This window comes from Arachis hypogaea, chromosome 7 (genome assembly GCF_003086295.3).
Source record: "Arachis hypogaea cultivar Tifrunner chromosome 7, arahy.Tifrunner.gnm2.J5K5, whole genome shotgun sequence".
NCBI classification, from domain to species: Eukaryota; Viridiplantae; Streptophyta; class Magnoliopsida; order Fabales; family Fabaceae; genus Arachis; species Arachis hypogaea.
In genome coordinates, this window is record NC_092042.1 from 3,028,049 (window position 1) to 3,049,913 (window position 21,865).

Here is a 21,865-nt window from a genome sequence, read left to right on the forward strand (position 1 = left end):
AAAATGGTCTCTGAAAACTCTAACATGGGACAAAATGATTCCTGACAACTCTAACAAGGGACAAAATGATTCCTGACCCATTTATTCGAAAACGACACTGTTCTTCCCCAATTTGTATCATATCTCGCATAACCCTAACATTCATACTCTTCTTCTTCACCTTCACAGTCTTCTTTTCCATCTTTTCCTTCCTCCTCTTTAACTCCAAGATTAAGCCATGGTGTAATTGTCACACGTGTCGCACCTACCTCAACATGTCATGGACCACACACTTCCTAAATCTTTGTGACTGGTACATCTACCTCCTCTGCACTTCACCCACCAAAAGCATCCACTTCCACGTCTTCGATAACATCACCTCCAACCCCAACAACGTCTACGACATCCTGAAGACCAAGTTCCACAACTACTCCAAGGGCACGCATTTCTCCACTCTTCGGCAAGCAATATAGATTGTTGGACATTAGGACATCATGAGAAGATTCTCCTTCAACATATGCAACTTCTCATTTGAAATAGACACTGAGTGCTTCATTCCTTTTTTCCGGAGTCCAAGTTGGCAGACAGTTTCAACCTCGTATCCAAGCTATCAGTACAATGAGCAATGTCGTCGTTGCCGCTCATATGGAAAATGAAGCGATTACTGAACATTGGTTCGGAGAAGAAGCTAAAGGAAGCGATCGGAGTGGTAGACAATGTGGTCATGGAGATGATAGGGCAGAGGAAGAGGGAGATGACAACGACGACGAGCGGGTCTTAACAAATCAGACTTACTGTTTAGATTCATGGGATCCATCGAAGACGACAACTAGTTGAGAGACATAGACATTAGTTTCCTGAGTATGAATTGGTTGAGAACAAGTTGAGAATTTTTTCTTGTGAACATTAAATTTATAGAGTGTGCATTGTGTAGTTTGAAATTACAGTGTTAGACTGTTAGTGTTATGCGAGATATGATGAAAATTGGGAGAGAACAGTGTCATTACCAAAAAGAGGAGATCATGGACTATTTTGTCCCCTATTAGAGTTGTCAGGGACTATTTTGTCCTCCGTTAGAGTTAACAGAATAAAGGACCTAAGTGATTGACAGAATTAATTGTTAGAGATCAATCGAGTAATTAATTTTAATTGGGGACTAATTAAAGTGTCCAATCTAAAATTTTTTGAGGACCAAAATAAATATATCCTCAAATAATAATTAATAGAATGACTTGACTTCATGAGTTGACCGAAGTCACCAAAGATTATAAAATTTAGTTAGTAATGAATATAATATAGCAAAAACTTGTCTCATGCAATAATACTAAAATAGATTTTATTTTATTTTCTCATCACCATTTCATTTATAAAACTTATCTTCTGCAATTGATATTTTCTTTTTGGAACACACATGGATTATTTTTGGAACAAACCTGTGTCATATAATGTGAGGCTTGATTCTTTTATCTTATATTCAAATTAATACTTACAATTTTTTTTACTAAAAAATAATAAGTATTAATTTAAATTTTTATCTTAGAGGGAGAGAGGGTTCCTTTTATTTTTCCTTTCTTTTTTTTTTGGGTTGTAATATGTGTTCTATGTATTCTATGTATCATTGTAATCTGAATGTGAGAACTCCCACCTCTCTTATTATCTATTTGGCTAAAGAATAAAATCTAATTATAATGATCAGTAGTGCTAGAAGATCAACATATTTTATGATTTGTAGTTATTAATTAATTATTATTATTATTTTTAATTATATAAAATTATATCTAATAATATAAAATTATACATTTTTTTAATAATTAAATGCTAGTTAAATTTTAATAAAAGTATTGGGTTCTCAGACTTTTTTATAACCATTATAAAAAGTAATACTAGTTACGACTTACGTGTATGATCATATAAGGAAGGAAAGTGGGCTGGAAGTAAATAAGCCCAATAGGAATATGTTGAGACAAGCTGGTGGGCTGATGGAGATGGACACAGGGTCCTACCCAGCGATTGGGCATCCTAACCGGGCCGGGTTTGACCCAAGCAGAAACCTGACCCGGCAGGCAATTGATACGCAGAATCGGCCAAGGGTGTGCACGGCGCCTCCAGCCTTGGATAACGACGACGCTGGGACGCGGAACAAGAGAGAAGAGGTCTGCCATCAACACGCTTCGGAGGTGACGGAGCCGTTCGCAAGGACGACCGGGCGAGAGGGGAATCAAGCAGACGCGAGCATGGAACTTGGCCGAATGGTTGACGCAGCGGGAGACTCGGGAATCTATGTTGAGGGGGGCTGTGGGCTGAGCTGCGACCTGGCGGTTGGGGTACGGGAGGCGGCATGTGAGCGGCCTCATGGAGGAAGGAGCACTGTCGAGGAGGCCGCCCATGAGAAGATCGACCGACGACAGAAGAGGAAGGAAGCGGCCTTGAATCCAAAACCTGATGAAGCTTCAAGGACCCGAATTGAAGGAAACGTGGGCCAAGGAAATGCTGATGGAGTACCCAGGAGTTGCAATGATCCAGAGGCCAAACGGTTTTCAAGAAGGGAGTCAGGATTGGGTCTGGGCGAAGGGGATGTCTTGCTGGATGTAGCTGCTCAGAGTAAGGTTAAAGGAAGTGAGGAAAACCATGAGAATGTCGTAGAATTAGGTCCAGAGATGGGGGATGACTCGGAGCGTCATAGGAAAATGGACAACGAAGAACAGAGGCTGACTTGGAAAGAAGAGATGGCAAAGAACAAAGAGGCCTGGAAATTAGCTTGTAGAGTCAAGTGCTCAGTTCAGTGATGAGGACGATATCATAGCGATTTTGCAGGAACAGAACGAAGTAATTGCGATGAAACGACGACAGGCGAAGCAAAAAGAAAAAGTTTAAAGGAGCCGGCTAAAAAATGGTAAATAGGTGTGTAATAATTTAGTTAAATGATTTTTAGTTTATGGAATATAAGGGGGTTGGGAGGTGATGCAAAAGTTAGTATACTAAAGAATTTTAAAAATAAATTTAAGCTGGAAATGTTGGGTATAGTAGAAACAAAGAAGGATATCATGACTAAATTTGATGTTGTCCGTATCTGGGGAAGTGACAGAGCGTGCTGGGAGTTTGTAGGCTCGATTGGATCTTCTGGAGGACTGTTGTTAATATGGAATGAATCGGCTTTTAAAATGTATAATTGTTATAAAGGGGATAGATGGCTGTGTTTAGAGGGAGTCGTGGTAAAAGATAACTTTCATTGTGCTATTTGTTTGGTATATGGATCGCATGCGAGAACTGAGAAGATCTCCATGTGGGAGGAGTTGAGTTATATTGCAGGATTGTGTCAGGTGCCGTTCTGTTTTCTGGGAGACTTTAATGAAATTCTGCTTTTGGAGGAAAGGAAAGGAGCAACCACATTACCAGCGTCTGCAGCAGAGTTTAGAACATGGATAGATGATATGGAGTTGGTCGATTTGGAAGTTAATGATTGTAAGTATACATGGTTTAGGGGACAGTCGTGCAGTCGTATTGATAGGAGCTTGGTTTCTTCAGAGTGGCTTGATATGTACCCGAAGATGCGTCTAAGAAGTGGGCCTCGAGGTTTATCTGATCACTGCCCTTTGATCATGAAAGATTTCAGAAGATTCGATGGTCCAAGACCATTCCGTAGCAAGGAGAAGGGCTTTAGTGAAGTGTTGTGAGAAGTGGTATATAAGCAGGATATGCACTGGAAGCAAATGTTAAGATCTAAATATGCCACTGAGATGGATAGAAACACAAGGTATTTCCATAATATTGCTTCGGCAAGGAGAAGGAATAACCGAATTGAAGCTTTAGTGATTAATGGGAGGCTGGTGAGGAATCAAGCAAGAATCAAGATTGCGATCCGGAACTTTTATAAACATTTGTACCACCAGGAAGCGTCCCCAAGGGTGACTTTTAGGGATGTATTGGTTAACCAGTTAAAGAGGGAGGAAGCGAAAACCTTAGAGGCGCTACCATCAGTAGAGGAAGTGAAAAAGGCAGTATGGAACTGTGAATCTTCTAAGACTCCGGAGAGCGATGGGTACAACATGAACTTTATAAAAAAGTGTTGGACTGAGATTGGCATGGAGTTCACTGCAGCTGTGATGAAGTTTTTTGAGACTGCAAGATTGCCAGCAGACGCTAATGTCACTTGGATAGCGTTGGCTCTGAAATTCGTTGGGGCTAAGGAGATAAAAGACCTTAGACCTATCAACATGGTTGGATGTGTCTATAAAGTTATTTCTAAAATATTGACACGAAGAATGAGAGGTTTTATGCCAGGCTTAGTTGGGGAAACACATAGTGCTTTCGTGAAGGGGAGAAAGATACATGATGGAGCTTTAATAGCATGTGAAACTGTGCAATGGTTAAAATGAAGAAGAAGGCTTCAGCGATTATTAAATTGGACTTCCAGAAAGCCTATGACAGAGTTAAATGGTGCTTCGTTGACACTGTACTGGAGAAGATAGGTTTCGGAAGAACATGGAGGGCGTGGGTGAGGGAGTGTGTTACATCGGCATCTATATCTATCCTAATTAATGGATCTCCGTCGAAACCATTCAAAATGGAGAGGGGGCTACGTCAAGGAGATCCTTTATCGCCTTTCTTGTTTGTACTAGTGGTGGATTTGTTGAATATGATGATTGGGGAGGCGGTTAGAAACAGGCGGATATCTCCTCTGTTAGTTGGTAGGGATAAAATAGAGCTATCAACCTACAATTTGCTTATGACACTATTTTATTCTATCCCCCGGAGGAGGAGACTGTCAGGAACTATAAGAGGCTTCTGAGGTGTTTTGAAATGATGTCTGGGTTGAGCATCAACTTCGAGAAGTCTAACTTGATACCAGTGAATTGCAACCAGGAGTGGGTCAACCGGATGTGTCAACTACTAGGTTGTCAGGAGGCAGCTCTGCCGGTGCGGTACCTTGGCATTAACCTAGGAGTGAATGCGCGATTGGTAAAAACTTGGAAGCCGATGATTGATAAGGTGGAAGAGAAACTCAACTTGTGAAAAGTAAAGGTTCTTAGCAAGGCTGGAAAGCTCGTACTTGTCAAGTCAGTTATCAATAGCTTGCCCATTTACTACCTGAATTTGTACAAGATGCCAAATGCGGTTGCACGAAGAATTATCTCTTTGCAGAGAAAATTTTTTTGGAAAAAGGATGATGGAAGACCGGGTATGGCACTAGTGAAATGGGAGATGATCCAGGCACCTAAGAAGCTAGGAGGGTTGGGGGTGGGTGATGCAGTGGTCCAAAATACGGCATTATTGTTTAAATGGTGGTGCCGGTTCTCCAAGGAGGATTGTCCCCCTATGGAAGAAGATTGTATGTTCTTGCAATAGCTTGAACCCAAGTCACTTATTGTCAACTTAGATATTACCGAAGAGGGAAGGACCGTGGAGGGACATCTGTCAAGTGCAAAAAAACGAACAACATGTTAGGCAGAAGATGATTGATGGGCTGGCTAAGGAAGTAGGAGATGGTAGATCGACCAGATTTTGGGAGGATACATGGCTCCAAGTGGGAAAGCCGAAAGACAACTTTCCGAGACTCTTCTTGATTTCAAACCAAAAAGGATTAGTTATTGGAGACTGTGGGTTCTGGGATGGGATAGAGTGGGTGTGGCACTTCCAATGGAGAAGGGAACTACGACAATGGGAGACAAATGTACTGAACCAGTTGCTGCATGTCCTGCAATCTGTTAGATTGATAGCAGATGTGCAAGATTGAGTGATGTGAAAATTTAACAAGGAAGGCGTTTATTCAACTAATTCATTTGTGCAGGTTTTGCAGGAAGAGACTTTGGATGAGGAGCTACTGAGCTATAGGTTCACAAAAGAAATTTGGAAAGGCCTAGTTCCGCCACGAGTGAAATTGTTCTCCTGGTTCGTTTTGGTAGGCAGAGTCAATACTAAGGATCGGCTGAATAGACTGGGAATCCTACAACATAATGATACTATGTGCATGTTATGTAAGAAAGATGCTGAAAATATACAACATCTGTTTATTACCTATGAATACTCTTGGCAGGTGTGGTGTGCTTGGGTCTCGGTGTTTGGACAAGAATGGATTATCCCTGGTACTGTAAAAGAGCAATTTGAGAGTTGGAGATTTGTGTCAATGAAGAAAGAGATACGCAAGTATTGGTTAGTTGAATTTTTCTCAGTGATATGGACTATATGGTTACGCAAAAATGATGTCATTTTTCACAACAAGATAACAGGGATTAGAAATTGAGTGGAGTAATCCTTTTCATATGCCACATAATAGTGTTGTAAATAACTCATGTTATTGATGACAATAACAGAGATGACATAAAAATTGTACAACTGTTATATTTTATTTATCTGTAATGCTCCACATGTGTGTTAAACTCTTTCTTTTAAAAAAAAAATACTGTATAAATGTAGAGTATTATAAATATCTATCTTAGCTTCTATGTCTAACAATACCTTGTGGGTCCATGCTAAGAGGTCCAATTGAAAGAAGCATTTTGGTCACGTTCTGCTTTAGCATCATCTTCTTGAAAATCGAAAACAAGGGGTGGGACTCAATTTGGATGATGGTTGCAGATCGTTATTATTGAAGGAAATTGATAACTTTATATAACAAAGGAAAGAATTGAATATAGTTTAGCTAGTTACCAATTCTTAATATAAGTTATTCTTACTTTATTTCAGTATATACCTAATTTTTAGTGTGTGTTTGGATTCTGTCATTGAAAGAGAAATACATGCAAAGATAAATTAAATAATTAATTAAATAAGAAGAATAAAAATGGGACAATATTTTTAAATTTGTCTCCAATTTTCTTTTGTAGTATTACAATTTATAGAATAAATTTTCTATCTCTAAAAATAAAATAATTTTGTGTGTATATTTCAATTTCCATAACCAAAAGACTTTTGCGTCTAAATTATCACCAATTAGAGTACTTATTAGCAGTCTTGCAATAATTACACCTCAAATTAGCAGTCCTTATCAACTTATAGGCAGAGCGTTGCATGGATCTTTGTATATAGCATTCAACTTATTATTGCAACTTTAATTTGGACATATTAATATTCACCATTAGCAGTAATACTGAAACTGGTTATATGTTGACAAAATGGAACCCAATTAGAACAATGGAAGAAACAATATCGATTCAAAAGTTCAAAATAGTAGTCACATACAAAGAACATAACATTGAAGCAACTATACCACTATATTATTAGCAGCACTTGCAGTAATCCACACCTTCTTAGTGAATTGTGAATGTCTACATTATTTAAACACATAAACCTCAAACCTACTACTACTAAACTTGGAGGACAGAACATACAGTTTGAATAACAGTGAGAATTAGCAGCATAATTCCAACAATCAAAGCTGCTGTACTCCATGGAGAGGTGAAATAATCGCGTCTTAGAGTTGCCATTTTACTGTGCCATGGATGATTATAGTAAGCATTCAAATCATGGCAAATTCGGAGGTAATCAACATTAGTAGTTGCCACCAAACTATTCTTCCCAACATGGCAGAATAGGTTAGCCACTTTACTTTCATAATTACCACCAAATATGCAATCAATTATTCCAGCTTTGATGAGGACACCGGCATCCTTGTTTGTTTTCATCAAGTGATTAAGAAATACAACATAGTCAAGGATGTAGTGTTCTTTAGGATAATGACACTGCTCAAAAGCCACAATGTTCCTTAACCAAATTTCAGTCCCATCACCCACTTTAATATGTGGAATTTTAAGAGTACCATGATCAAATTCCAGGTCTAGCATGCAACCATTACTTGATGATGATTTATTTACTATGAACTTGACTCCTGCTTCAACTAATTCAGATGCACTGTGACCAAGAACTAACAGTTCAGGGTTCCTTGAAGGTCTTGTATGAGATGGTAGCAAGATGAAGTATCCAATCAGATCAGTGAAGTGTACTATACTGCTACTAGCTGATGGTAATAACAATCCTTGCTTGTTGAACATTGAAAAATAAGTAACAGCAACCGACATAAATGAAGGGAATAGATCACCATCTAAGAGAGAAGCAAAAGCTAGATTGTATATTTTGTCAAAAACAAACAAAGGAATCTGATTCTCAAGTAATAATAAATCATGTATTACCCGAGTACCCATCCACGGTTTTGAATAGATAGCATCATTTGTCATCCACTCATCTTTGAGAAAAAGCTCAATTACAAAACAACAGTCTATGAATATCACCTTCACCAATTCGTCTACTGTGAGGTTAATTTTCTCCAAGTAACATGCACGGATTTGTGGTTCTAACTGTTGCACACAACTCACCAAATCGGTTAAACTTGCATTCGATCTTTGAATGAAATGTTGACAATAGACCTGTTTGTGACTTTCCATGATTACCAGCGTGGAATCCCCGTGATGAAGAGGACCAATTGAAACAACCGTTGGAGTATATGCATCTTCGTTTAATTGCCGGATTTTATGGGACACCTTGTAGATGCAGCAATTTTTTGTTGTAAACAAAGGTTGAGCGTTCTTCAACATTGCTTCAAGCTCTATAACTACATCATTCTCCATATAGAAGCATAATATGATGAGAACCACCAGAAAGAAGGAAAGAAAGAAAGGTTAGAAATTATAATAATTGATGAAAGCCATGCATGAACCTTTAACTACTTGTTCAAGTTAAATTTCTATGTACAAAAAGAAAAAAAAAAGGTATAATTTGTATTATAGTGAAAACAATAATGACTTGTATTTCATCACCATAGATCTTGTCTTTCTAAGTTTTAAATGGTAACTCTATGAAAAGAAGTTGAAAACTGCTAAGACATTAGCTTTTTGGAAGGATACTAGAGGAATCAAATTAGTTATTAATTAGTTATTAATATTTAAAAATGTGAGTTAAAATTATGTTACTAAATTATTAAATTAAAAAAAATAGTTTAATGACTAAACAATGATGTTTAAAAACTAATAAATTTTGATGGCTTCTAATATCATAGCAAGATGTTGAAGGCTCAAACTGTGATAATCTCCTCTATAATTCCGCCACCAGAAAGTGAAGACAGTGATTAAGCTAGAATTATCTTGTTCATAACCAAAAGAATCTAAGCCTACAAATGGAGTAATTACCCAAATCAGTCCCTGAGGATTTTAGAATCGGACATTTTAGTCTCCAAGAAAAATTAATACACAAATTAATCCCAAGGTTTTACTCCGGCAGACAAATCAGTCCCCGGTTCATTTTTCGACAGAATAATTACCCAGATTAGTCCCCAAAGATTTTAAAAACGGACATTTTAGTCCCCAAGAAAAACTAATGTACAAATCAATCCCAAACATTTCTCTCTGTTAGACATAATAGTCTGCTGTCCAAAAATAAAATAAATAAAATTATTATTATTATTAATTATACAATAATATTGTACTATATATTTTGTATTTTTTGGACAAAAATAATGATAAATTTATTCATTAAATTCTTATATATAGTCACTCAATAATAATAATAAAATTATTTGAGATTATTTTACAAAAAATTTTAAGTTAAAACTATTTGATATTTTTTTATTTAATATAATTAAAAGATGTCCTATGTAAAAAAAATATATGTTTGTATTAAAAAATATGTACTAAAAGAAAATATTTTAATTTGGATTTATATTAAATACATATTTTTTTTAATACAAACATATTTTTTAAAATAGTACGTCTTTTGATTATATTAAATACAAAAATATCAAGTGATTTTAACCTTGAATTTCTTGTAAAATAATTTCTAATAATTTTATTGATTATTATTATTATTAATTAATTAATTAATTAATTACATAATAATATTATACCATAATTTTTTGTATTTTCTAAATAAAAATAATGATAAATTTATTCATTAGATTCTTATATATATATATATATATATATATATATATATATATATATATATATATATATATATATATATATATATATATATATATATAGTCACTCAATAATAATAATAATAATAATAATAATAAAACTATTAGAGATGATTTTACAAGAAATTTAAAGTTAAAATTATTTGATATTTTTGTATTTAATATAATCAAAAGATGTACTGTTTTAAAAAATATGTTTGTATTAAAAAAAATATGTATTTAATATAAATCCAAATTAAAATATTTTCTTTTAGTACATATTTTTTAATACAAACATATATTTTTTTTACATAGTACATCTTTTAATTATATTAAATACAAAAATATCAAATGATTTTAATCTTAAATTTCTTATAAAATAATCTCTAATAATTTTATTATTATTATTATTATTATTATTATTATTATTATTATTATTATTATTATTATTATTGAGTGATTATATATATATATATAAGAATTTAATGAATAAATTTATCATTATTTTTGTCCAAAAATACAAAAAATATAGTACAATATTATTGTGAAATTAATAATAATTATTTTATTTTATTTTATTTTTTGAATGGGAACTATTATGTCTAACAGAGAAAAACGTTGGGGATTAATTTGTACATTAGTTTTTCTTGGGGACTAAAATGTCCGTTTTAAAAATCTTTGGGACTGATTTGGGTAATTATTCTGCCGGAAAATGAACTGGGGACTAATTTGTCTGCCGGAGTAAAACCTTAGGGATTAATCTGTGTATTAATTTTTCTTGGAGACTAAAATGTCCGATTCTAAAATTCTTAGAAACTGATTCGGGTAATTACTCCCGACAACGAGTATTAATAACAATGTAATGCTGATTGCTCCAAAGCCAGAATATTCCTCGGCCAAATTTCCGTCCATCTTCATATATGGTGAATTCTATGATGTAGAAAGAGAGAATCTTCTACACCTATATATATTTGTTGTCAATAGAAAAAATTGCCAAGTGTCCAGAGAGAGAAAACTTAAAAAACAATATTTGCCATTGCAGAATTTTTTTATTTTTGTTGTTTCTTGATGTTTAATAACTAAATGTAATAAATATTTATTTAATTAGTGATTATAAAAAAGATGTTAGACTTTTTATTTTTTATTTTTTTTTGTGAATTCTATTTATTTTGGATCAAATCACATTTATAAATAAAAATTAAAAATATAGACCTAAATTTTATAAAATGTTTTATATGTATTAAAGCATGTATTAAGTATGGTGCAACAGAAAAAAAAAATTCCTTCTAAGATGTTCACAAGAAATACATAAATTTTTTTTATGGTAATTAGACATTTTTTTAGAATAATAATTAACAAAATTTATATTAAAATATTAATTAAATTAAAAAATTATTTAAAATAACTGTCAATATTTATTAGAAATACCACAAGAGTAATAATTTGGTTAAAAAATTTGAGAAAGTAATATATATTTAAAAAAATAATATGTTTACAGTTTAAAAGGTTAAAAAATATACATAAATAATAGTTATAGTAAATAATATAAAATTTGTGATATACGCAAATATAATTTTTATTTAATATATGTGACTTGAATACTAATTTAAATTTAAATTTATCTATTTTACAATATTAAATAATATTTTATATTATATTTTAATTTTTAAGTTAATAGATGAATAATTAATTATTTGTAATTTATTATGTGTTAGTTTTTAATTATAAGATAAATTTAATTAATTCACATATCAAGTATTAAAATCGTATTTACATATATTGCAAATTTTATATTATTTACTATAATTATTGTTTATGAAAATTTTTTAACCTTTTAAACAGTAATCATTATTATTTTTTTAAATATATATTACTTTCTCAAATTTTTAACCAAATTATTACGGTTTTAGTATTTCTAATAAATTTTGACAGTTATTTTAAATAATTATTTAATTTAATTAGTATTTTAATATAAATTTTGTTAATTATTATTCTAAAAAAATGTCTAATTACCATAAAAAAAATTTATGTATTTCTTGTGAACATCTTAGAAGAAAATTTTTTTTTCTGTTGTACCATACTTAATACATGCTTTAATACATATAAAACATTTTATAAAATTTAGGTCTATATTTTTAATTTTTATTTATAAATGTGATTTGATCCAAAATAAATAAAATTCACAAAAAAAAAATAAAAAATAAAAAGTCAAACATCTTTTTTATAATCACTAACTAAATAAATATTTATTACATTTAGTTATTAAACATCAAGAAGCAACAAAAATAAAAAAAAATTTGCAATGGTAAATATTGTTTTTTAAGTTTTCTCTCTCTGGACACTTGGCAATTTTTTCTATTGACAATAAATATATATAAGTATAGAAGATTCTCTCTTTCTACATCATAGAATTCACCCTTCATATATACTATAGTTGACTTCTTTTAGGGTATATACCTGCGTTGTGGACGGATTTTGGATTATTAATTTATAGGGTTAACTTATATATAAATTTATTCAACTAAATAAAATTATCTATTAATTAAGAATGTCAATTTATTATAAATTTATTTTTCCATCAATTACTTATAAACACTTATTATAAGTGGATATGAAGAAATAATAAAAAAATATAATATATTATAAAAAAATATGAGACGCAACCTAAGGAATAATGATTTATAATAATTTAACAGATGTAACAAAAAGATGTTGACTATGTTGATTATGTTTATTTTTTTAAGTGAATTTTATCTAATATTTTTTTAAATAAAGAGTAAGTTATTAATTTCTTATAACATGTTTAATTATTATTGAACGAAATAAATTATATCATCATAGTTAATATTAACTCATAATTTAATTTGAATTTTGATAATTAAACTAATTAAATATAATAAAAAAATTTGTAAATTATAGGAATTACAAAAGATATTTTATTGTATAATTTTTTTATTTTTTTAAAACCACACATATATTAATTAGATCTAACAATACCAAAAAAAAAAAAAAATTAAAAAGAACAAATGAAACGAAAAATAAAAAAGTCTAATCATAAATTTAAAATAAATAAAAAAAGTAAATAAGGTGTTAATCGAATAAAGGTGAATTCCATAGTTATTAATAGAATTGATATTGAATTGTATGATTTTGTAGATACGATTATACGAAGGTTTAAGTGGTTTTATTATAATTAATTAGTTTGATTGTCAAAATAAATTTAAATTAAATTAATAGTTAATATTAATCATCATCTTAATGACATAATTTATTTCATTCTATAACTATTAGATTTATTATAGATGGTAATTTATTCTTTATTTAAAAAAAGATGGAGTAAAATTTACCTTATTTTAATATATTGGCTCTTATTTATATCATGTTATAATATCCTCTCTCTTTATAAGTATTCTTTTTTTTCTTATTTTTAAGTGAATAATCATAAAAAAATATTTTGTTCTAGCTTCTTATATGCACAAAACTGATATTGTATAATTAATTTTATCTAACATATTTATTTAATCTCATGTCAATTATTGTTATTTAAGCTAATATTTTTATTATATATCTCGAAGCAAGATTCTATCTAAAAAAAACATTTTCCATCATCTTCTTATATACTAGCTGACTTCTTTTATTCTAGTCAGTTATATCTAAATAGTGGTAATATTGATCTATTTATGAATAGACAATTATTAATTGTTATTCAAGAGAAGAGATTGTCCAAAACAAAAGAAAAAAAGAAAATAATTATAGGAATACCAAACGATTTAGGAATCAATTTGATTATTAATTATGATACAATAATATTTACCTAATGGAATCCAACGTCAGAAACAACGCAATAGCAATCGGTATAGTGTTTTCTTTTTTAATTAATTAAAACTTCTTAATATTATTATTATATATTAAAAGTATGCTACACATACAAACTTTTTTTACTTACAAGTCTTACAAGTTGGCACAAGCCCAACAAAATACACGCGCATTACACTCCCACATTCGAGAGTAAATACACGCACCTTACTCAACCGTTTCCTGTTTCTAAAGCGCGTTACTCACCATTATGAACGACTCTTCTTCTTCTTCCTCGATGAAAACCACAATGTCATTTTTCTTCGTGTTTCTCCTCCTCCTCCTCTTCTTCATTCTTCTCCTCCTTCTTTGTGTTTCTCCTCCTTTTTCTTCGCGTGTTTCATCTTCATCGTCATATTCCTCCTCTTTCTTCTTTTGATTTTGCAACATTATGTATTTTTTTCTTATTTGTTTGATTTTTTCTCCCAAAAAGAATTACGAGAATATAAAATAAGAAGATGAAAAAGAAGAAGCAGCAGAAGATGAGGAGGAGGAAGAGGAAGAGTTCTGAATTATGAAGAACTTATCAAAATAAAAATACATCCAAATATCTTCGTTTTACACCCAAATATATTTTTGTTTTACACCCAAATTTGCTGCAAATAAAGAAATGAGTTATGCTATGTGTACACTAAAATCAGCCACCAAAGTTAGTCACTAGTATAAAATACATACTGGAATACAAATATACATTGAAAATAAATTAAAACACACATGTATTTATACACAAATACATTGGTGGCTGATTTTAATAGCTGATTTTAGTGTACAAATAGTATTTTTGTACAGAAAAATGTTTCCTCTAATGCTGCATTTTCTTCTTCTTCTTCTTTTCCTTATTTCTTTATTTCTTTAATTAAATGAATGTAAGTTCATCCTCTTCCAAGTAATTTTGCAGCATTATGTATTTTTTCTTCTTCTTTGTTTGATTTTTTTATTTTTATTCTTGTTAAGAGAGTAAAACAAGAAGAAACTTGAGAAGGTAAAACAAAAAGAAAAAGATGAATAAGAAAAAAAGAAGAAGATGGTGATGATGAAAAAAAGAAGAAGCAGCAGAAGATGAGGAGGATGAAGAGGAAGAGTTCTGAATTATGCAGAACTTATTAGAATAAAAATACACCCAAATATCTTCGTTTTACACCCAAATTTGTTGCAAATACAAAAATGAGTTATGTTACGTCTACACTAAAATCAACCACCAAAGTCAGCCACCAGTATAAAATACATACTAGAATACAAATATACATTGATTATTAATTTCGTTTCCCTTCTTATTGGTGCTCCAAACTCTTGTAGAAAAACCTGCAACTTTCGAATAATCCTTGTAGAATTTTGCAACATCTTAAAGGGTGTTAAAAGTCATCCCAACCTTGGGGACAAACTGGTCATCAACACCACAGAAAGGCTGTAAAATACACTTAAAATACACCATATTAAAACAAGAATAAACTATAGAATGCAAATACAACTATAAAACCATCATAAAAAATAACAAAAACCAGATTCATGAATTATAACTAAACAGAAACTAAAACTGATGGTTATCAGTGGCTAAGAGAAGGGGGGCTTGAATCTTAGCCCATTTTTTCTTAGTAACACTTGCTGGCCTTTTGAAATAACTTCAGGAGACTTTTTGTTTTTTGTCTCGTACCTAGCCACGAGAAGTTTTCTTTTTATCTCGTAACCAGGTAAGAGATTTTTTCAGTTTTATCTCCTATGCAGCAGAAATAGAAATGGAGTAGAGGGGAGAGAGATAATCACACCACGAAGTATCCTGGTTCAGCTGCTAAGTGCAATGCAACCTACATCCAGTCTCCATCACAACAATGATGGAATTTCACTATAATCATCATGATTACATACACCAATTCTCCCGAGGAACTACCCTTCCTATTTGGGACAAGTCCAAAATCTAACCCTAATCCTGAACTTGACTTGGTCACCTACCAATCTTTCAACTGCTAAGTGCTAACCCAACTTGTAAGGGGATTCCCACAGAATTATGAAACACAACACAGATGTACAAAGGACCTCTAGGACATCTATGGCTTTTTCTTTTAATTTTGTATACTCTGCCTTTTTCCGCTCTATGACTTTTTCATACAAACCTCACTGTTTGCCTTTTTCCATGAGACTCAAGACAGACAAAACTAAACAGAAAAATACAACATGAAACACATTGAAGGAGAAGAACTCCTGTTAGTCTGGGTAGCTATAAGAACTCTATGCTTTTCACTCTTTTCTCCTTACTTCAAGCCCTGGCTGTTCTCCCTTATTTATAGAAGGGGAAGCCTCCAAGGTTGAAACTCTTGAACCGAGCTAAACTTCATCTTCTTCAAGCAAAAACCAGTTCGGTCAGAGAGAGAAGAGAGGAAACCGAATGTAAAACCCAACATACAATTACCTCTGTGTCATCCCTTCTCACCAATCTTCATCAATCCGGGCCTTCTATCTTAACTTGCTCTCCAAGAAGGATTCCTGACCCTTGATGAGTCCTTGATGCTTGACAGCTCCTCCTGCTCTTATCTTCTGCCTCTTCCTCCACGTAGCTACAGTAGCTACCTCCTGTGGTGGTTGATCAAAAGTAGAGACGAGCCATGCTTCCAAGGGATCTTCTTCCTCTGACCGAGTTGGATTTCTTTCATTTTTGGGTATGGAGAGCTTGAGATTACTTCACCACATCTTATCTTTTGTGGCAAAGATCTTAGCCACACCATACTATAGATTTTCTTTTTCTTACCGCCATCATCACAATGACTTCATGCTTGAGCCTAGCTTCACGGCTACAGTGTCATATCTCTGATAGCTTGCTATTTATTCTTCTCTGTTACATGACCGAAAGTGATGAGAGAAAGGAGAGAGAAGAGAGAAAACTTTCAATGTGATTTCATCAAAATAATTAAATTGAATTAATTTCCACTTTCCTTTTGCTTAGTAGTGTGTGTCATTAATGATGACAATCAAATCAATTGCTATTTCTCTCTCATGGTTCCAATGCAATTAAAGCAAGTTGAATAAATTTGAAATTCATCCAAAGAGAGAGTGAGGTAACCGAATTAAGCATGCAACCTTTGCTTTCTCTCTTTTTCAATTTCGGACCACACCCTTGTTGGTCTAGAAAAGAATTTAATTTGGGCTTGTTAAACAAAATCTAGCCCAACTTTTACAATAATAATTCAGCCACATATTTAAAACATTTTCTTGCACAAGACTGATTATATTGGGCTTGTTTACCAAAATTTTGGCCAAATTATCACATCACTAATTCAGCCAATTTATTTAAACATTAAGGCTGAAAATTCACTTCATGTTGGACTTGTTATTTTCGGCCCAAAACAAAATCTGCACACAAAATTATTAATCAATATATGTGAATTTAAAATTCAAATTAATAATTTTGTAATTAATTATTTTAATAATGTTTTATCATCATCAAATTAATTTGGAGTTTTCCAAACTCATCAAAAACAATTCAACTAAAAGAATAAGACAATTCACCCTCCGTCAGATGAAAAGTCATAAACTGTAAATACACCCAAACTTTTCTAAAATACACCCAAATATTCCTAATCTACACCCGAACGTCTGATATAAAATGAACAAAATTATATCAATTCTAATAAAAACTAGTACATTAGATTCAATTCAAACAAGGAAGAATTAACAGCAAATTTCGCAGGCAAGGTTCACGCATTAGCTACATAATAAAAAACTACTAACTGTATTCAAATTCAGATTCAATTACTAACTAAAACTAAATCACACCTCAAGAATTTCATTGAATTCAGTTTCAAAATTCGCTTCACTCTGTTTCATCTGATAATCTGAAGTTGAATCATCTATTATCTTCAAAAACGATTTCAGAGCTTGATGTCAAAAAACAATGGAAATCGAGAATAACGAAGAAAGAAAACAGAGAGAGAAAAGCACGTAAATGAAAAAAGAAAAACAGAGAGAAACGCACGTAAATGACGAAGGAAAAGGTAGAGAGAAACTCACGAAAGAGATCGAAGAGAGAAGGCAAGAAATTCGAAAAAGGAAACGAAATTTTTTCAAAAAAAGAAGTTATATATTCGCGCGTTGATTGAGTTAAAAATCTGTTAGAAGCGCGTGGAACATATGTACATAACAAACGCATTTGAGCGTAATATTAATTAAAGAACTTGTAAGACTTGTATAGCAAAATCACTTGTATGTAGAGATTAATCCTTTTGTTAAATGGAGTGCAGTTAGAGCGTAAAAGATTTCACTAATTAATATGCAAATGGTGGTGTAAAAAGTAATAAATTCCATAAAAATGATGTAATTTCATAATTTATTGAGTTAATATTGCATGTACTTATGAAAATAGATTTGCTTTCTACAATTTGCTTCCGGCATTTTTTACAAGTTGTCCCTAGTGAATTTCTTTTTTAAAAAATTTAAATATTAAAAAGACAATTTGTCCCTAGCTAATTACATTTTAATTTTTCTTTTAAAAATACAATTCCCTCTCACAAAATTAATTTTTGATCCCAATGGATTGTTTTGTTAGAATTAAAGCGTTTTGTTTAACTCGTTATGTTGTGTACTTTCACACTTTTACTTCAATCCAAAAATGAACTTGAACAATCTTCACTGCAAATTTATTCTTGGACCACCAAAATATAATGGAATACCTTGAATAAAGAATTGGTACGTATGCAAAAACTAAATTAAAGAACAAATTCTTTACTTCTCTATATGGCAGTATTCACTTTGTCATTTCTATATATTTTACCATTTTCTTTCACTCCTTCGCTAGCTAAATTTAGAAGTGATTTTTCAAATAATTTTTCATCATCCAAGTTGAATCTGGTGGGTGCTACTCTAGGGTTTGCACATACATATCATCCACATTGAATTGGACACAGTTTTGGACAATAATATCATTATTACTGCTCTCTTAGCTTGTCTATTCCAACGTATACCAGGTAAACGAGTGCACAAATTTATATTGTGTATTACAAATTTCCTTCATTCTTGTCCAACATAAATGTCATAAGCTGCACATGCATAAGATACACATGCTGCTAATTACATCAATTTTTTTTCTTCTGAAGATGGAAACTTAACTAAGATAAAGATTTAGCTAGCTGGCAAGCCAGTAAGTTAAACAAAATTGCTATATTAGCCATTTTAATGTATATTTTATATTTTAAAAGATATTTTATACTTATAACAAATTTTAATGATATCTAACATAATTATAAATTAAAACATACGTAAAAAAGCCATTGGCTAAATAATTTGGTTATAGAGTAAAAAGAGGTGTTTTGGCTGGAAATGGGAGAACTTAGTGTATTTACATATGGATAGACGTTAGAGTTAGTGTTAGTGTTAGGTTATCGGAGTGGGGGTGTTCCCTACATGTAGGTAGGCCTGCAACACACCCCCGTGTGATGCTGCTACAGTTTTGGAACCCAGCAACAACCTGCACTGCTTCACGGGCTCCACAACAACACACTCCCTGCGTGTTGACTGTTCTCTATCTCGTCGCCACATCAACACGCCCCGTGTGTGTTGACGGGGAGCTGCCACGCCGCCAAACTTGCTCAGCCATTACGCTCCCAGCGTGTTGAATCTGACACCATCCTCGGCAAAACACCTCCTTCACCCATATTCGGCCAATACACCAACAAAAGTTCCATAAAAAAAATAATTTCTGAAAGCGATCTTCACCAGATTATTTTGTGGGAGTAATTTCATGTTTTTATTATTTTCACTTTTTCAAAAAAGACATATTGAAAAATAAATTTGGTAATATATATTTATGCACAAATAAGAGTTTACAACTATCATCACCTTGATATGTATATATATATATATATATATATATATATATATATATATATTATAGATATGGAAAATGAGGATCATGTAGCTATAGAGTTTGAAGCTATGCTGGAGAAGGCACACACTCTGTTTTCAAACAAAAGCTGCTGCATCTACAAGGTGCCCCACGATATCCGGCAAACCAATGAAGATGCATACACCCCCATGGTTGTTTCTGTTGGCCCTCTTCATCATCGAAATCCAAGGGTTTTAAGCATGGAAAGCCACAAGTAGGTTTATTACAGACATTTCATTAAAAGATCCAAGGCAAGTTTGACCGATCTGATGAGTTGTGTAAGAGAGTTGGAACCACAAATCCGTGCATGTTACTCTGAGAACATCGATTTTGTTGGGAATAAGACACCATTCCCCCTTGAGAAAACACCTTTGACAGAGAAATAAAATAGACACAATCACAACACAAGAATTTAACGTGGAAACTCCAATTACCGGAGAAAAACCACGGCCGTTGTCAAATGACACAACCAGAGAATATCACTATGTGAAAATTGTTACAACACATAGACTTATTTCTCTCTAACACCGGTACCCCAGTACACCCACACTCTCTCAAAGCAAATATCTAACTACACCTCACAACACTCTCTAATCAAAGAGTACAGAGGAAAAGAAAAATCAGATATAAGCTTAAAGTGTTTCCGACTGGTACAAAAACAAATGAAAAACTTAGCCTCATATTTATAGCCTAGGCCACCCACTCCATTTGCTATCATAAGCAATGTGGGACTAATTCAATCAAATCCTAACAGATCTCACAGTAAATGAATTGGTGAAGTTGATATTGGTAGATTGTGGTTTCGTATTTGAGCTTTTCCTCCGATATGATGAGGGGCCGACAGAGGATGATGTTATCTTCTCAAAATCATGGCTGCAGCTTCGGCTATCCTATGATTTGTTGTTACTCGAGAATCAACTTCCTCTTTTTGTTTTCGTGAAGCTATACAATCTTGCTTTTGCTTCTTCCGATGGTGACGATGAATTCCCTTCGTTTATGGATCTTTCTTACAGTTATTTCTCAGCTGAAAATAATGTCAATGACCAAATAGTGCACTTCACTGATTTGTGTAGATACTGCATTTTAAAACAACGACGACCTTGTGAAAGAAAACATAAACACTTTGTTCTTGGTCACAGTGCATCTGAGTTACTTGAAGCAGGACTGAAGTTTCAAGTAGTAAATAAATCAAGTCCTATTGACATACTAGACTTGAAATTTGAACATGGTGTTCTTACAATCCCGCATATTACTGTAGATGATTTCACTGAAGTTTGGTTGAGGAATATTGTGGCTTTGGAGCAGTGTCACTATCCTGATGAACACTACATCACTGACTATGTTAACTTCCTCAAACAACTTGTCAACTCAAACAGGGATGCGGATGTCCTCATCAAAGCTGGAATAATTCAGAGTGATGTAAGTGGTAGTGACATTTCAGTGGCTAAGCTATTTAGAGACGTTGATAAACATATTCTATTGGAAAATTATAATGTTAATTATCTCCAAATTTGTGATGATTTGAATGCTTATTACAAACATCCTTGCAACACTAAAATGGCAACCCTGAGACGCGATTATTTCCCCACTCCATGGAAGACAGCAGCTTCTATTGCTGGAATTATATTGCTCCTCCTTTCTGTTATTCAGACCGTATGTTCTATTCTCCAAGTTAAATAAGTAGTAGTCACAAAAAAAGGCAGGCTATTCATGAGCTTATGAAGGTGGTTGATTCAATAATCTACTTAGAATTGACGTGTCTTAGTTAATAGAGGAATGCTAGAGGCAGCAATTTTGGTGATTTGTAATTATCAATTGGCCATCAATAGTGTTTTTAATGGTGTGAGATTAGATCTAATGGTGGGAGATCACTCACTTTTATTTTGATGGTTAAGTGCTGGCAAAAAAATACAAAAGTTGCTGGCCTCTAGACTTTTCCTAGTTAATATATTATTGCCAAGACTCCATGGCATATTTTAATTTCTATTCTTTCATTAATTTAATTAACAGTGTATAATATATGTGACAACTCTTTTAATTTGAGCTTTATAAATTGTAATTGATATATATTATTGTTGCGTTCCATATTGTCAATAATATATAAAAATAACATTAAGAAGATTTAACTAGAAAAAAAAAAAAAACACTACCAAAGTGATTAGAGAAACAAATAAGGTGAAAAAAAAAAACACTACCAACAAATAAACATGCACTCATATAGAGTAGAGATAGGAAACATAAATAAAACAAGAAAAAGAGAAATGGTCATTATATTT

At 32.4% G+C, this 21,865-nt stretch overlaps 3 protein-coding genes across 3 annotated transcripts; 2 read left to right on the forward strand and 1 right to left on the reverse strand.

Moving 5' to 3' along the window:
- Nucleotides 1-4,351: 4,351 nt before the first annotated feature.
- On the forward strand, nucleotides 4,352-6,220 carry LOC114924297 (uncharacterized). Its single transcript, XM_029288223.1, has 6 exons — nucleotides 4,352-4,633; nucleotides 4,735-4,938; nucleotides 5,083-5,217; nucleotides 5,357-5,683; nucleotides 5,768-5,878; nucleotides 6,014-6,220. The coding sequence occupies exons 1-6, from the start codon at nucleotides 4,352-4,354 to the stop codon at nucleotides 6,218-6,220; spliced, it is 1,266 nt and encodes a 421-aa protein (XP_029144056.1).
- Nucleotides 6,221-7,283: 1,063 nt separating this feature from the next.
- LOC112703933 (UPF0481 protein At3g47200-like) lies at nucleotides 7,284-8,540 on the reverse strand. Its single transcript, XM_025755547.2, has one exon. It carries the CDS (start codon nucleotides 8,538-8,540, stop codon nucleotides 7,284-7,286), a length of 1,257 nt encoding a protein of 418 aa, XP_025611332.1.
- An 11,060-nt stretch (nucleotides 8,541-19,600) lies between these two features.
- LOC112703937 (UPF0481 protein At3g47200-like) lies at nucleotides 19,601-21,269 on the forward strand. The gene is made up of 2 exons (XM_072199836.1): nucleotides 19,601-19,796; nucleotides 20,344-21,269. The coding sequence occupies exons 1-2, from the start codon at nucleotides 19,601-19,603 to the stop codon at nucleotides 21,267-21,269; spliced, it is 1,122 nt and encodes a 373-aa protein (XP_072055937.1).
- The last annotated feature ends 596 nt before the right edge of the window (nucleotides 21,270-21,865 follow it).

What these genes read in the sequence shown, in the direction of transcription:
- LOC114924297 (XM_029288223.1), top strand. Translation starts at nt 4,352, where the DNA reads ATGAAGAAGAAGGCTTCAGCGATTATTAAATTGGACTTCCAGAAAGCC. An exon ending in ATATGATGATTGGGGAGGCG is followed by an intron (nt 4,634 to 4,734) that starts GTTAGAAACAGG and finishes TATCCCCCGGAG; the next exon opens with GAGGAGACTGTCAGGAACTA. An exon ending in TAGGAGTGAATGCGCGATTG is followed by an intron (nt 4,939 to 5,082) that starts GTAAAAACTTGG and finishes AATTTGTACAAG; the next exon opens with ATGCCAAATGCGGTTGCACG.
- LOC112703933 (XM_025755547.2), bottom strand. Translation starts at nt 8,540, where the DNA reads ATGGAGAATGATGTAGTTATAGAGCTTGAAGCAATGTTGAAGAACGCT.
- LOC112703937 (XM_072199836.1), top strand. Translation starts at nt 19,601, where the DNA reads ATGGAAAATGAGGATCATGTAGCTATAGAGTTTGAAGCTATGCTGGAG. An exon ending in AAGGGTTTTAAGCATGGAAA is followed by an intron (nt 19,797 to 20,343) that starts GCCACAAGTAGG and finishes AAATCCTAACAG; the next exon opens with ATCTCACAGTAAATGAATTG.